We start from the raw sequence: 17,490 nt of genomic DNA on the forward strand, positions 1-17,490 counted from the left end.
AAACTTCAGTAGAGTTTCAATGTTTAGGTTATTCTGAGCATTACACTGTTATTACAAAGGCCTGCCTTTTAAATGGTTTAGGATCAGGAGCGTAGCTAGAGGAGAGGTTGCCCGTGTTCACCCTTCTCTCCAGCGGCCCCTTGGAGTGAGGGAGATACACTCATGGATTAAAGAAGAGGCAGTAGAGGCAACTGCCTATGGTGGCAAAATCCCCCCCACCCGCAGCAAATTTTGGTCTTGTGGGTGGGGAAAAAATTAAAACTTTAAAAATTAGACTTTAAAACATCTATTTTTTAACTTTAAAACCACCGCTGCACTGCAGCGCAGCAGCGTGGTGGTGGAGAGGGCGGTGATACCCCTCCTTATCCAAGCCCACCTACCTCCCAAATAACAACTATCACCCGAAATCAGGCCTTTCTGTGCAAGCGCATAGGTGCACAGAAAAGCAAGATTTCGAGTGATAGTTGTCATTTGGGAGGTAAGTGGGCTTCGGTAAGGAGGGGTATCACTGCCCTCTTCTCCTTTCTGCACACATGAGTGAGCAGAAATGCCCAAAATCAGGCGATAGCTATCATTTGGGAGATAGGTGGTTTTAATATTTTTTTAAAAACAGATTTAACTCCCCCCACCCTTCCTCCTTGCTACTGGTGGAAAATCTTTGGCCACCTACGGCAGCAAAGAGCTTAATCCTCCCTTGGGGAGATAATGAAGAAAACAGGGAGGGGTGGAGCTGGGGGGGGGCGCTCAGGAGCTCAGGGGCCCGGGTTCTTTGAACCCATCTGTTCAATTATAGCTACACCCCTGTTTAGAAGATCTGGTAAGTGCACAGTGAATGGTATTTCTGTGAGCATATGGACACTCCCAGTTTCATTTCTCTTGAAATGAAACTGCTCTGAGAACTTATTTCTTCTCAAGTATTGTATATAAGGAATATATATATCAATTGAAAAGCAGTACATACGTACTTTAGTTTCCCAGTTGCACATTTTGAGCATATAAAATAAGAAGATAAGCAAGTGATTGTCTCAGTTGACATTTCCTAGAGCTGAAGGATCCCTTGAACTCAAGAATAATTCAAGGGGCAGCTTCAAATGTCTGATGGTTCAAATGAGTTTCGGGGCTTGGATTTTCTTAAGCAAATAGGTTAGAATATGCCAAGATTGTTTGGTTCAGATGTTGTTGCAACCAATCTCAGAACATCCTAACCAAGAAAGTAAGCAAGCACTTGCGCAAGGATGGGAGGGAGGAACATATGCTCCCAGGGCTAATTGAGGTTGCCTGGAGCTCAGGGGCGGAACCACAATTGGGTGAATGGCTTCAAAGAACCCAGGCCATGCCCAATCAAGGGCCACGCCTCGCGGCCCCGACACACCCCTCGCATCTGACGTCAGACGTGGGGGTGCTGGTTTAGCTCCTGAGAGGGGGCCATGTGACCCCCATTCAGGAGTTAAATGACTGCTGCATTCACGGCACAACCAGGAGTGGCTCTTCAGGGAAGAGCCACTCCTGGCTACACTGCAAACACAGTGACAGCCCAAGTCTAGATCTTGAAGGGGCCATGCAGCCCCTTTGGGAGTTAAATGGCTGGCGCTGCAAATGCAGCACCGTCCAGATTGCAACTCCTGAACTGAGCCGCGCAGCTTCATTCGGGAGCCAGACCACACACCCCACATCTGACATCAGACGTGGGGGGACGGGGTGAGCGGGGCCGCCACCACGGCCACACACAGGCCACTGGCAGTCAGGCTCTGTGCCTGGTGGAGTTCAGCTGCTACTGAGGTCTTGCACGATGTCTGAAGATAGAATGTGAGAGTGGATTCATACAAAAGCACAGAGCAGCTTTGCAAGGTCTCAGTCTCCCATATCTCATGCTATTTTCCCCAACACTTTTTGGTTTGGCAAGACCCCAGATGAGAAGGTGCCTGCCATCTTGGCTATTATAACCATATATATTCCTCTCCTCTATGAAATCTACAATACTAGCCCATTATAATACTGCCCATTGCCCTCATTCTCTCAACATGAAATACACTTATTTGGTTTAAACTTACTTGCAAAAACTAGTAAGACCTCAATATACATTTAATGGAAAAGTAAACAGTATTTCTAAACATTTTCCCTGAACTTGCCTTTTCATTTTGAATTTTCTTGCACCCAGATGGCTTCTGAAAGTCATTTCCCTGAATTATCAATTGTTTAACATTTTATTTTCTGTTCTTTTTCCACATCTACTACGTTCTTTCAAAGAAGACCTACACTTCAAATGTTTCTGAAGGTGTGGGTAAATCTTCTAGAAGCATTTGCAAGCTGTCTTCATAATTATCCTTTGTCCCTTTCCTAACAGTTCTAAACATTATAATTTCCTTTAATTAGGTGTGCTGCATCACAAACAACAACAGGAGCTCTTTCTCAGAGGACCAAACCACACACGACATTGGAGACCTATGACTAGATAAAATTGACACACCCCAGTTGCTATCAGGGTTAGGGAGAAACATAGGTACAAGTATCTTTTTCCACAGGGCTAATAGCAGCTATGAAAGGGGTGTTACAAACATTCCTTTCCCCAGTACTGCTGCTCTGATGAGTTGCTCATGATGAGTAAAAGGCGGAGGAAGAGGTGGGGGGGGGAGCAGCTCAAATAGCTGGGGCCTCTCCAAAATCACAGCATATTCCATGAAGTGTTTTAGAAAGTGCTACTTTTTTCTGGCTCAGTAATGACTCTATAAGAGCCAAGAGCAATTTTTTTAAAAGGGTGAATAATGTCACTGGGTATATGAACAGCACCTTGCTGCTGCCATTCTGGAGCTGTTGTCAACCGACCTTAAGCATAGGAGATCCAGCCATACTGCTTTATTTGTTTACTTATGTGATTTTACTGCTTCCGTTTTGTTTTTTTTAATTGCATATGCTTCTAAATTTGGTAAGCCACTTCCTGTGTTTATAGATTTTTGTTTGTTTGTTTTAAACACAGAAGTGGAAGAACAATAACAATGGTAATAAATAATAACTGTGTGGTTAGCCCTAGCACTCTAGGTTGCAGATAAAAAGTTTAGAAGAGCTGCATGCCCTTCCTTTTCCTCTATTCTCCCCTCCAGCAGTGTAGAGATGTGGCAATAGGAATGTCTTCCCTGAAACTAACTTGGAAAGGGGTCAAAATGAGCAAAGATCTTATTGACAGTTGTTAATGTTAAACTTTTTAAACCTCTTTCCAGTCTCTGAAAAGAGAATGAAACACTTTTCAGTATGGAATAACTGAACAAGTTTTTAAAAATGAAAAACCAGATATCAGCTTGCTCAGATGATTAGTGAAGGCAGCAGGCCAGATAAAAGTGGCACAACTTCACTGCCTATAAACATTGTTACTGCCTATAATACAGCAAAACACATTCAGCCCCGGAAAGCGGCTGGTGTGACAGTGGAAATTAGAGATGTGCTGCTATAGACAACTGTAGATTTTTTCCACAAGCCTCTCCAAGGAAAGTGAGTAGTGACAACTTAAAATTTTGGGAAGAATTAAGGTCCAAAATTCTTCTTAACTCATCCTGGGCAGTGGGGCAGAATTGGGATGAGCAAAATGCTTCAGTGTCAAAATGGGCCATTTCAAGCATCTTGAGCCCGAAACAAAATACCCTTTAAATAAAAGGTCTTTTTCAAACTCAGAACAAAACAACCCCGTTTTCAGCACTTTGAGTGCCTTTTTGGAGGCCTGTTTTTCCCTTGCTGATTTGTTTACTGGAACTGGCTTGTGATTGGCTTGTGATTTCCTTGCTTCCTGGTTGGCTTGTTATCACACAAATCAAGTGCTGACATGGGCAGGGGCGTAACAAGGCTGGAGTGGGTCCAGAGACAAAATTTTAAAATGGGCCCCTCGCTGATACACACATACTTCACAATATATAGTGCACTCACACTCACATCCCCATTATGCCAGCTTCTCTAGAAAACTCCACTCCCTCGCTTTAACCCCGTCCCTCCACCCTCCCATGGGAAGAGCGCTCCCGGCTCAGAGTTGCTTCTGCAGACAAGGACTTTGCTGCATGCATGCCGACTTTGCTCCGAACTTGGGGTTGGCTTTTCCACGGCACCGAAGCTCTGCGGGTGTTGGGGAGTCATGTGACTTGCCTCGGGGGGGGCCTTGAGGCGTGGGGGCCACCAGGCAGCCGCCTCCCCTTGCCTAATGGTAGTTACGCCCCAGACATGGGCAACTGTGCCCCCATTGGCTGGGGGGAGGGAGAGGGGAGTCCAAATGAGGGACTTTCAAAATGAATTTAAAGGGACTGGGAGGCAGAGAGAGAGCCCTTATAGTATCCTTTGTGGGTTTTGGGGAAAGGCTAAAAATTTGTTTAAAATCACCTGCTTGGACATTTCTTTTGTGGGTTGGGTGGCAGGAAGCACTCATCATGCCTACCGCCCAACCCATTTTGGTGTCCCTAGGAGCTACCCATGGGAACATTGGAGTGTTTCATGTTTCCCTATTTTTCCCTATGGCTGAAACACTTGAAACGTTTCAACATTTATTCTGTTAAAACAACTGGGTTGTCTGCTGTTTCAAAAAAATGTTTCGGCTCTCTGAATTTTGTTTTGTGCTTGAAACAAAATGCAAAATCCATTTTGTGCACATCCCTAGGGCAGAATTTAGAACAGGGGTATTCCTCACCAGCCATATTTCTCCCTGTATTTTGGAGTTCCAGATTCCCTTTGGAACCAAGACCACAAAATCAGTGCATCGGGAATTCTCTATCACTCCATTTTATAATTTCTGAATTTTGTAGAGTGCTCTGCATTGCGCACTACAGTTTGCCACAGCTTTCTGTTCCCTCCTTTTATTCACATCTTTGCCTCCTGTATTAATGACATGCATGTGCACATTGATAAAACACTGCAATCAAGCAGTCCTGATGTGATCATATAAGATTCATCTGAGCAGTATTATACCAATGCACATGTAATTGTGCCTATTGCTTCAAACACTGTAAAAGCAGCCTTTATATAATTGTACAATTGGTTGTACCAAAATTATTTTTGCATAGAAGAATCTCATGTAATCATACACATGATTACATCAAGATGGCTTATTTGAAGTGGTTTATTAGTGCACATGTGCCTATCAGTAATGTAGAGAAGAAAAAGAAACACTTAAGTTAGAAGAAATTGAAACTGCATAAATCCATGTGCGATTCTGAATTAGTTTTCAGAATTCTTTCTAGTAAAAACAGAATTTAGGAATTTAGGACACTGCACAGAGTGAATCCACAGAGCAATAATGGAAAGAAATGGAAGATGTCCTTTCATTTCTAATTAGAAGTACATCCCAGGAATGAAAATGATGAAATAGAGCACACTCTACTACTTCTTCTCATCAGAAGGTTTCAATTCTGATATTACCAGACAAGTTGTGTTTCGGGATAGCACAGAAAAGCACCCCTTTATGTGCATGTGACTGTGGGATCAGTGTCTCCATTTTGGATGCTTCAGTTCATGAGACCATGAACTTTCCACCTGCCTATATTTGGCAAGACTAACAGCTGGTCGCTCAGCATGAGTAAAGCATGGGGCAATGTACCCTAAGGTCAGAATATCAAAGACTGGATGGAAAGACCCCACCCCTCTCTTTCAAAGGAGAAGGCATTCAGCCAAGTGAGCAGACATTGATTCAAAAGGTAAAACAATCAAGGAAGGTATCCTCCCTTCCATGAGAGATAACAGTAAACTACTCCTTGAGAGTCGCACAGATAAGCAGTGTATTTCCTGACCCGTCTTTGAACCAACAACCTAGCTGGCAAGGACTCAGGGAGATGAGCACATCAAAATTGGAAGTATCTAATCTATTCAATGAAAGACGTGCTGTTCTTGAAAGGGCAACCCAGCAATTCTTTATTCACACATGTCCAGGTGCATTTACATAGTTTCCTCTTGACTTTGTTGGGCAAGATCCTCTCAACCAGAAGATCAAGTAGCAATACACTCACTTGTCTTTCATGGAATCTGCCACCTTCAGGGTGTGTGGAATGGCTTGTAAACTGCCTCAGGGCACCTTTCAAAGTATAAGTACCTCTAGCCAAAGCACATGGCTTCGGAATCTGCTTGGATCACTATCCTACCGACTCTCATACCAGTGAGTTGTAGCCCTTTGCTCCTCGCTGTGCTTTTCCTGCCTTTCTGTCCATTTCCCCATGAGGCGAGCCACAAGTGCAATGAATGCACTACAGGACAAAGGACAGGTAAACTAACCTCCTGGCTCCAGCGTTGGCTGGAAGATGTAGATGGAAGGGGCATGACTAATATGGGGTAAAGCACCCAGAGAAGAAGGGGGCAGATACAACAGAAGCAATGGAGGGGGTGGTGCGGTGTCCACCCTCCCATTTTTCTAGGGCTTCTACCAGACTTCCTATACCTTGTTGCTAACAGGGCATCTTTTCAAGTGGCAGCACTGATATATAGCAGGGGAAGAGCCAATAAACCTATGGAACCTAACCTAGTATCCTCCCCAGCGGCTGTTGCTGGTGTCTCCTTTGTGTTATTAGCACTTCTTGAACAAGGAACCATTATTTCATTGCTTTTGCTATATAAACACTTAAGAACTTGTTTTGGTTTAAAAAGTGGTGTATAAAATAGGAATTTTCTAAATAATATAAACATATTTTGGTGTGAGCTTTTTGGCCTCCCCCCCCCTCAACTTTTGTACAGAGTATCACAGTCCATTTGCATCCACCTTAATTTCCCTTTAATCAGATCTTATGTGGAAACCAACAGCCTCATCAACAAAATGTTTATCTGCCTTCTGCAAGCAACCAAAGACAGTGAAAGTTTTAAAGCTCTAGGAGGGGATCCATTTTCCTTTTATAGGCAGCTTCTTTAAAAAAAAAAAATCAACATGCTGAGTTGCCATTCTGACTTTCTCATCTCCTCAAAGACAGCTGGATGCAAAAGTGCCATTTTACTCATTAAATACTAGCTCAGAGCACTTACCCACGGGAGTATCTTCATTGATCAACAGGTATGTGTCAAAGAAATAATTTATGAAGTACGGCAGTCGATTGCTCAGACCTGAAAAATTGGGAAAGATAAATATTTTATTTATATTTGTGAGGTCATGTTTATGTTGAGATAATTGACATTTTGTTAGCTTATAACCCAGAACAGATTGCTGGGAGTATAATGGGTAAAGAGGGAGTCTTTTGCATGGCCCAAAGCAAACAACTAGCCCCAGTCAAGCTATTGTAAAGGACTTATCCCTTTTACCCAAACATAGCAAATTGACTCAGTGGTGAAATGAAAGGAGTAAGTCTTGGATCCCAGTGTATATAGGGAAGAAAAGAAATAGTGTAGTGCACACAAAATGGAATGGTGGGTAGCATTGTGGGTAGCATTGCTCCCCAGAATATATAAATATTTACAGTCTATGGTGGTGGTTTGCATAACAGAAGTATATTTGTTTCTTATTTACTGCACACAGTCCACACATCTTCCTCAGGATAACACCTAACATTTGGAGTGTAATACTGAGAAAATGGGACACTTAGTCAAGATAGTAGGCCTGTGCTCTATACAAAATTTTGGATCCAATTTGATCCAACCAGACCTAATGGAGAAATTGTCAGGAGGGCTAACATGCTCCCTGCAAAACTATCAGGGGGTCTGAATCATTCCCTACAGAATGTGAGTGGTTTTCAGAGACTGAACCCTCAAGATACAGGAGAGAAGAACAAAGGCACCCCCACAATGGGACCCTCTAGCCCTGTGAACCCATGGGGGTTTGCCTTTGCCCCCACGCCCTCAAAAAGCAGCCCAGGTGCAAGCTTAGAGAGAAAGCTCTTGGGCTGCTTTTTGAGTATTGCATCCCACAAAATCGGGTGGGGTGGGGCAAAGGTACCCACCATGAGGGAACCTCTGACCCTAGGGATCCCCTGTGGGGGTTTACCTTACTCCGCCCTTCCCCAGATTTCCAGCATGCAGCCCCTTCAAAAGCACCTCCACTGCCAAGTCAAAGGGAATTTCTCCCTGACTTGGCAGTGGAGCTGTTTTTGAAGGGCTACATGCTTGAAATCCAGGAAAGGGGAGAACCAGGCATCCCTGCAGGGGGCCCTCTGACCCTGGGGGTCCCCTGCAGAGGGGATTGTCTCATCCAACTTCCCTGGATTTCTACCATGCTATCCCTCAAATGCAGCCCAGTCCAGCAGGAACATTGGAACTACAAGGAGTTCAGACTAGGGATGTGCACCAACCAAGGTTCATGCACTGGTCCGGCACCATGTTTGTGTGTGTCTCTGGGGGGGGGGGGTTGGGGGGGGTTACAGCCTGCACCTGTGTGGGCACCATGTGTGTGCTGACACAGCACACAGGTACTTGGGACAAGCACCACCACAGCCGGAAGCTGCATGTGTTGGCAGAGAGCAGGTAAGGATCTGCTCTCCTTTTTCTTTTTCCCCTCCAATATCCCACACTCCCCCTCCCCTCCCTTTCGCACTGAATCAGTGCATTAAACTTGGTAGGAGTGTGCAAACAGGTTCGACATCGAACAAGTTCAGTTCGACAGTTTGGGGTCGAACCAAACCAGCCCCTTTTCGGTCTGACCCCAGACTGACCGAACACCCCCCGAATGTTCAGAGGATTAATGAGCATCACATTGTAAAAAATAAACAAACTTGGCCACGCAGAGGCCAAGTGTGCAGGTGTGCAGGCTCCATAATGGCCACTGGGTGAAGGCCGAGAACCGGTCAAGGGGGGCATGAGGAAGGCCGGCAGGTGAGAAGTTATTTTTTAAAACAATTATTATTTATTGATTGATTTGATTTCTATACCACATTTCAAAAAAAATGGCTCAGGGCGGTTTAAATAACAAATAAATAAGATGGATCCCTGGCCCCAAAGGGCTCACAATCTAAAAAGAAACAGGACATACACCAGCAACAGTCACTGGAGGTACTGTTCTGGGGGTCGATAGGGCCAGTTACTCACCCCCTGCTAAATAAAGAGAATCACCACATTAACAATATGAAGCTTGCGAACCCACCCAGACTGAAACAAACTGGAGCCGGGGTGGGGTGGGGCAGAGAGGTGCCGGACCAAACTGGCCCGGTTGGGTTTGAGGCCAGTCCGGGCTTGAACCCAACCGGGCCAGCTGGTTCCATGCACATCCCTAAAACTCGGTCCGTGCACATCCCTAGTTCAGACATGAAAACAGGGATTTTAGTAAGCGTTTCAACCGTCAGGGCTCTCTACTGTCATGTTTGAAGTTCTTCCAATAGTGCTCAACCATGGGCATATTGGGTCCAACATTCCTGTCAGACCAACATAACTGCACAGCCTTAAAAGTTAGCGTGTCCATCACTATATTAATTACTGCATGGGACTGATTTGAGTGTGTGTCACAGGAACCTACTATATATGGCTTATGGCTTTAAATGTTTCTTAAGTTTGTGGTCACTGGTCACCTGGCCTGGAATACTAATTTGTAGGGATGTGCAAACCGGTTCAAATTCAAACCGGGGTGGCTCGAATTCAAACCGGGGTGGTTCAAAGGTTCGAATTCGAACTGAACTAGCCATCAGGTTTGAGCTGGGGGTTCAAATTCGAACTGAACCAGGGGGTGGTTCGATTCGAACTGGTTCAAACTGGTTCAGACCTCCAAAAGAGTGTGGGGTGGTAGCTGGCACCCATGGCTATCTACCACCCAAACCCCAAAGCAATCGGACACTCGTACCATTTTTTATGAATTTTTAGAAATTATTGTTATTTTTTCCTCATAGGGTATAATGGGACAGCCCATTATTCCTTATTGTGGAGCACCCATGGGTGCCAACAACCACTCAAACCCTGAAGCAATCAGACACTCCTACAATTTTTTAATGAATATTTGAAATATTTTTAATTATCTTTCTCATAGAGTATAATGGGACCTGAACCAGCCCATATCCCCTATTGTGGAGCACCTAGGGGCACAAAAGTGGGGTGGGTGGTAGACATACAGGGGTTCCTACCACCCACAAAACCCCAAGGCTATTAGACACTCCTCTGATTATTGGTGAATTTTAAAGTATTTTTCAATTCCTCATAGGGAATAATTAGGATTGCAGCAAATGTATAGCTTCACCTCCAGGAAAAAGGGGTGTCCTAGAGTGGAGTGTGGTGGGTGGTAGTTCCCAGGGTGGGCAAGGAAGCTATCAGAATTATTTGAAAGGAATTAGGCAAAGGGATGATGTTTAAGTGATTTTTGAAGTTTATGCGTCTTTAAAGTTTTTCTCCATAAAGAAGCATGGAGGTGTCAGCAAATGTATAGCTTCACGTCAGGGGCAAAGGGGTGGCCTAGAGCAGAGTGTGATGGGTGGTAGTGCCCAAGTGGGGCAAGGAAGCTATCAGAATTATTTGAAGGGAATTGAGCAAAGGGCTGATTTTTAAGTGGTTTTTGAAGTTTACAGGTGAAACTCGAAAAATTAGAATATCGTGCAAAATTTCATTAATTTCAGTAATGCAAATTAAAAGGTGAAACTGATATATGAGATAGACGCATTACATGCAAAGCGAGATAAGTCAAGCCTTAATTTGTTATAATTGTGATGATCATGGCGTACAGCTCATGAGAACCCCAAATCCACAATCCCAGAAAATTAGAATATTGTGAAAAGGTTCAACAGTCTAGGCTCCAGGTGTCCCACTCCAATCAGCTAATCAAACCATAACATCTGCAAAGGGTTCCTGAGCCTTTAAATGGTCTCTCAATCTGGTTCTTTAGGAATCACAATCATGGGAAAGACTGCTGACTTGACAGTTGTGCAGAAAACCATCATTGACACCCTCCATAAGGAGGGAAAGCCTCAAAAGGTAATTGCAAAAGAAGTTGGATGTTCCCAAAGTGCTGTATCAAAGCACATTAATAGAAAGTTATGTGGAAGGGGAAAGTGTGGAAGAAAAAGGTGCACAAGCAGCAGGGATGACCGCAGCCTGGAGAGGATTGTCAGGAACAGGCCATTCAAAAGTGTTGGGGACTTTCACAAGGAGTGGACTGAGGCTGGAGTTATTGCATCAAGAGCCACCACACACTGACGGATCCTGGACATGGGCTTCAAATGTCGTATTCCTCTTGTCAAGCCGCTCCTGAACAACAAACAACATCAGAAGCGTCTTACCTGGGCTCAAGAAAAAAAAGAACTGGTCTGATGCTCAGTGGTCCAAAGTCCTCTTTTCTGATGAGAGCAACTTTTGCATCTCATTTGGAAACCAAGGACCCAGAGTCTGGAGGAAGAATGGAGACAATGCAAGATGCTTGAAGTCCAGTGTGAAGTTTCCACAGTCTGTGTTGATTTGGGGAGCCATGTCATCTGCTGGTGTTGGTCCACTGTGCTTCATTAAGTCCAGGGTCAACGCAGCCGTCTATCAGGAGATTTTTGAGCACTTCATGCTTCCTTCCGCAGACGAGCTGTATGGGGATGCTGACTTCATTTTCCAGCAGGACTTGGCACCTGCCCACACTGCCAAAAGTACCAAAACCTGGTTCAATGACCATGGGGTTACTGTGCTTGATTGGCCAGCAAACTTGCCTGACCTGAACCCCATAGAGAATCTATGGGGCATTGCCAAGAGAAGGATGAGAGACATGAGACCAAACAATGCAGAAGAGCTGAAGGCCGCTAATGAAGCATCCTGGTCTTCCATAATACCTCATCAGTGCCACAGGCTGATAGCATCCATGCCACACCACACTGAGGCAGTAATTGCTGCAAAAGGGGCCCAAACCAAGTACTGAATACATATGCATGCTTATACTTTTCAGAGGTCCGATATTGTTCTATTCTTCAATCCTTGTCTTCTTGGTTCCATGTAATATTCTAATTTTCTGAGATTGTGGATTTGGAGTTCTCATGAGCTGTACGCCATGATCATCACAATTATAACAAATTAAGGCTTGACTTATCTCGCTTTGCATGTAATGCATCTATCTCATATATCAGTTTCACCTTTTAATTTGCATTACTGAAATTAATGAACTTTTGCACGATATTCTAATTTTTCGAGTTTCACCTGTATGTGTCTTTAAGGTTAGCAGATGAGAGTGGATTCATGGTTTGTCATTGAAAATCTAATATGCTACCAAAGAATCTATACTCAGAACACCTCAGAAACAACAAAACTCAGTACCCCATGGGTTAGCAACCCATGGGGTGGTTGGCACCTTCTTTGCACTAGACCACCACTAACTCTGGGCTACCCCAGCACCCTACAAATGGCTTTAAGGTTTTTCTCCATAGGGAAGAATGGAGGTTTCAGCAGCCCCATAACTGCACTTGGGGGTGCTGGGGTGGCCCAGAGCGAGGGTGCCAACCACCCCCATGGGTTGCTAACCCATGGGGTGCTGGGTTTTGTTGATTCTGAAGTGTTCTGAGTGTAGATTCTTTGGTTGCATATTAGATTTTCAGTGACAAACCATGAATCCAATCTCATTGCTAACCTTAAAGACACATAAACTTCAAAAATCACTTAAAAATCAGCCCTTTGCTCAATTCCTTTCAAATAATTCTGACAGCTTCCTTGCCCACCTTGGGAACTACCACCCACCACACTCCACTCTAGGACACCTCTTTCTCCCTGACGTGAAGCTATACATTTGCTGCAATCCTCATTATTCTCTATGAGGAATTCCAAAATAATTTTAAAATTCACCAATAATCAGAGGAGTGTCCGATTAACTTGGAACTTTGTTGGTGGCAGGCACCCCCGGGTGTCTACCACCCACCCCACTTTTGTGCCCCTAGGTGTTCCACAATAGGGGATATGGGCTGGTTAGTGTCCCATTATACCCTATGAGAAAAATAATTAAAAATATTTCAAATATCCATTTAAAAAATCACAGGGGTGTCCGATTGCTTCAGGGTTTGCATGGTTGTTGGCACCCATGGGTGCTCCACAATAGGGAATAATGGGCTGGTTCAAGCCCCATTATACCCTATGAGAATTTTTTTTAAAAAAAAAAAATCATTAAAAAATGGTATGAGTGTCCGATTGCTTTGGGGTTTGGGAGGCAGGTACCCCTGGGTGCCAGATACCACCCTACTCATTTTTGGATGTATGAACTGGTTCAAACCAGTTCGAAATGGTTCGAGACGGTTCAAATTCAAACCGAACCAGGGGGAGGTTCGAGCTTAACCAAAACCGAACCACCCCCTCCTGGTTTGAATTCAAACCGAACTGGGCAAACCAGCTTTGTGCACATCCCTACTAATTTGTCCATCCTGTAATACTTGGATGTATTCAAGTCAAGTGCGATTTCCCTAAAAAGTTCTTATCCAGCTCAAAATGTAAAATTAGGTGCTGAGCTTATATGGTCAACATTCAGCAGGCCTGGTTCCCAGATATATTGTAGATCCATGCAACAAAGGTTTCCTAATGTCGATCCCCTTACTCTCATGGAAATGGTTGATGATTGCTATCAGCTATATGACTAGATCACCTGATCAACGAACAACATCATCTCTCTGTTCTGTGGTTGGGTCAGTCAACTCAATTGTTTCTTAAAACTATTTATGTGTTATCATCCCCACCCCCCACCCCATCCAGACCTAATACTTGCCTCAGTGTATTTGCTCTAGCAACTGTGAGGAAGAAGGGAGAAAAGAGAGAGGGGAAGAAATTTTGAAGCAATTCCTAGTGACATAGGTGACACTAGGAACTACCGTTCCTGGGCAGGATGCATATGGCAACCTTAGAGTTGAGATGCCATTCTTATGAAAACAAGCAATTATTTTATTTTATTTTATTTGGGGGGGAGTACTTGATGAACAAACTTGCAATTACTGAGTTGATTCTGAAATAAAGAGGAGGGGGCTGCCCATTACCATTTTAGGGCATGGTGGGTAAAGAGATCTCCCCCCCGACCCACACACAATCTTAAATTTATTGTTTGTGTTTTAAGACGGAGTTATAGATGTTATTTGGATTTGTGCATGGCCCTTGCTATTTCACCCCTGCACAGGATTGCACATGTCGTGAGATGTAAAAGAATGAAAGAAAATGGACTAACAATGGCAATTTCCTAAAATAAGGCTATTACCAACACAACAGTTATGTTGCACATTTTCAGAAAGAACCTTGGAAGGCGCCAGCTTTGTCACCAGCCATGGTTTCCAACCACTGTGCTTTTACTGCTGTAAATACAAGAACCAGATACATTGCTCTTCCCAAAGACAATGGCTGTTTCTCTTATAATTATTATTTTGTTGTGGGGAGGTGGCAGGCAGTGCACAGGAACAGAAGATGGCAATTATTGTTTTAGCACATGATTAATATCTCATATTGTTCCCAAGGCTCTGAGCCTTTTGCCTCGTCAGCCTTAATTCCACCAAAGCATCCCTTCCTTTCACCTTTAATAATGAGGCTCATTTAATTCAGTTGCATGTTTATTTAGTCACTTGAGCTAAATAAAAGCACATACACCTGCCACCTCCCCACAGCCACAGCCAACCAGCCTTTTGCACTGGGGCTCATTTATTCAAAGAAAGTTTAGAGCATTTAATTCTGAGCAATGTGGCAAACTGCAACCTAGACCCTGTGCAAGTTGCATAATCTATACAGGTTATAAACATTGCTAGTTGAAATTGAAAACAAATTATGGGCAAGAAGTACTTTTCAGACATTCTCAATCTTCTCCATGAGCCTGCTCTAGAGTAAGGGGCCTTGAGGCAAAGCAGTCCTCCTTCGCTCCTAACCTGGTTCTGCTCTGCTTCCTTTCCCTGATGCTTCCCTATTGTGTGACAGAGCCCCACCTTCTCCCCTTCGCCTTGTTGCAGGTGGTGGAAGCCTCCGTGGTGCCTGGGCCCATAGGTAATGGAAGCACATGGGCTGCAGAGGGGTCTGCTTCCCTGAGGTGGCTGTGCAGCCCCCTTACAGCAGATAGAGCTCCACATCACAGACGGCAGCATCAGAGGACTCGGTGATGTTGCAACAGTAGATCTGGTGCTGTAAGACAGGGTAGAAAGCTGAGCTGATCTTATGGCAGCAAGCATGACTTGTCCCCTTAGCAAATGCACCCTGGTTGCATTTGCATGGGAGATTACATGAGAGCACTGTAAGATATTCTCCTTAGGGGAGGGAGCCACTCTGGGATGAGTATCTAGATTCCAAGTTCCCTCTCTGGCATCTCCAAGATAGGGCTGAGAGCGATTCCTGACTGCAACCTTGGAGAAGCCGCTGCCAATCTGTGTAGACAATATTGGGCTAGATTGACCAAAAGGTCTGACTCTGAATATGGCAACTTCATAGGAACATAGGAAACTGCCATATACTGAGTTAGACCATTGGTCTATCTAGCTCAGTATTGTCTTCACAGACTGGCAGTGGCTTCTCCAAGGTTGCAGGCAGGAATCTCTCTCAGCCCTATCTTGGAGATGCCAGGAAGGGAACTTGGAACCTTCTGCTCTTCCCAGAGCAGCTTCATCCCCTGAGGGGAATATCTTGCAGTGCTCACACATCAAGACTCCCATTCAGATGCAACCAGGGCAGACCCTGCTTAGCTATGGGGTCAAGTCATGCTTGCTATCACAAGACCAGCTCTCCTCTAATGAGGTAAAGTGTGCTGTCAAGTCAATTTTGACTTGTCTGGTGCCCACAGCCCCCTGTGGTTGTCTTTGGTAGAATGCAGGGGTTTACCTTTGCCTCCTCCCACGCAGTAAGAGATGATGCCTTTCAGCATCTTCCTATATCGCTGCTGCCCTATATAGTAGCAGTGGGGATTCGAACCGGCAACCTTCTGCTTGTTAGTCATTATTATTAATTTGATTTCCAAGATGGATGTTGTTGGGGAGTAGTGATGCCAAAACACAGGAAAATCAGCAGGCAACATTCAGAGAAGGACAGAGAAGGAGCTCCACTGAAAATAATGGCATTTGATTTAAAATAATTAAAGCTAAATAAACATTTGAGGATGGTGTGTCTGCCAATTCCAAATTTTGTAAGCCCTTCAGTGTTCTGGTAGGTTTAGGGCTATAGGAGTTTTGGAACATGAGCAGCCAAGTCCAACACCCACACACTTGGGTGTAGGATCTTGTATGACAATCTCTCTCATGTTTATAATTTGGATTTTGCCCTAATCATTGTGTTACAAACTGTGTTCCCTCTAAGAGAAAATCCCAGATGTTGTTGACTACAGCTCCCAGCACCATCAGCCAAAGCCCACTGCAGCTGGGGTTTCTGGAAGCTTTAGTCAACAATGTCTGAGATTCCCTCTTACAGGGAACACTGGTTACAAACTGGTTACAAACCCTCAAAAAAATCACAATCATGCTAGCCTCACAAGGTTGTCAAAAGTAACTCTTATGACCATTTTATAAATGGGAAATGGAAGCTCAGAAGTAATATTTTACCAATGGACAACCAAGCTGAAACATGGCTGATCCAGGAAAATAAAAAAACAGGACTCTCAAATGCAAAAGAACCATTGATCTATTTATTGGCCCACACTGGTCGGGAGGTAGAGTGAAAAACCGAGCAATTATTGCAGCAGAAGAGAGACTTAGGAAGTTTCTGAAAGGGTATAAACGCCGAGTGTAATACATTTGACAGATGGGTTTACTTTGGTTCCCAGCCAGTGTTGAAGTAGCCAACACTGTCTCTTATTAAGAGATCCCGTTTAGCTGCCAGACATTATTGAACAAGGGAAATAAGGGTTTTAATTAGTCTGTCAGAAATGTTTTGCATCTTGTTTCTGCAGGATCTGGTTTCTGGCATACCTATAAAGCAGGTGCCCAGTTCTCAACACAAACCACTACCAGAACACCTGAATGCATATTGGACACTAGCAGTTTGATAGTATAGTGTCATATATATATTCCTTAAATGACTAGAATCAGTTCGGTAGATTCAAAAGGAGCTCATCCAATAAGCTTAGACGTTTTACAAAACCCACGAGTGCCACCTCAGGCAGATAAAAACGTTCCAGCAGACAAGGACTGAAGCACTAAAACTCAGCTCCTTTTTCCACTGAAGATACCTCTTGGCTTATAATTTTTAGCAGAAATTTTAGGTAGCAATACAGGCAATCTTATGTTCACTTAAACATATTGGAACTTACTTATGGATAAACATGCACAGGGTCATACACTTGGGCAATTCACAATACACACACACACACACACACACACCATTAGACCCACTGAAGACAGCCCATGTGGGGACTTGAAAGCTAATTGGATGAATGTGTAATAAAAATAAAATAAAAAATAAAATAAAATAAAAAAGCACATTCTTAAATCACAGTCCAAATGAATAGTCTAATACAGGGGTTCCCAACCTTGAGTGCCCAGATGTTGTATTACAACTCCCATCATTCCCTCAACGACTGAGTTGCTCCTGTTCAGTTTGTGATCTGGCCAGTTACCGTGTGTGAGTTTATCTCTTGACAGGATTGCGCTTCCTTTGAAAGAGACAGTTCATGATCTGGGGGGCCTTCTGGATTCGTGGCTCCTGCTTGAACAGCAGGTGGAGGCCGTGGCCAGGGGT

General features: G+C 44.1%; 1 protein-coding gene across 2 annotated transcripts in view; it reads right to left on the reverse strand.

Moving 5' to 3' along the window:
- Positions 1 to 17,490, reverse strand: part of CDH23 (cadherin related 23) — an 846,530-nt gene that overhangs the window by 757,190 nt on the left and 71,850 nt on the right. For both annotated transcript variants that reach the window (XR_008320257.1, XM_053312564.1), the window contains exon 3: positions 6,973 to 7,050. Coding sequence is in view for 1 of the 2 variants with exons in the window: in XM_053312564.1 (XP_053168539.1) it covers positions 6,973 to 7,050 (78 nt within the window). In the remaining variant the exon portion in view is untranslated. The remainder of the gene's footprint in view (positions 1 to 6,972; positions 7,051 to 17,490) is intronic.

The sequence above is a fragment of the Hemicordylus capensis genome, chromosome 3 (assembly GCF_027244095.1).
Source record: "Hemicordylus capensis ecotype Gifberg chromosome 3, rHemCap1.1.pri, whole genome shotgun sequence".
NCBI lineage: Eukaryota > Metazoa > Chordata > Lepidosauria > Squamata > Cordylidae > Hemicordylus > Hemicordylus capensis.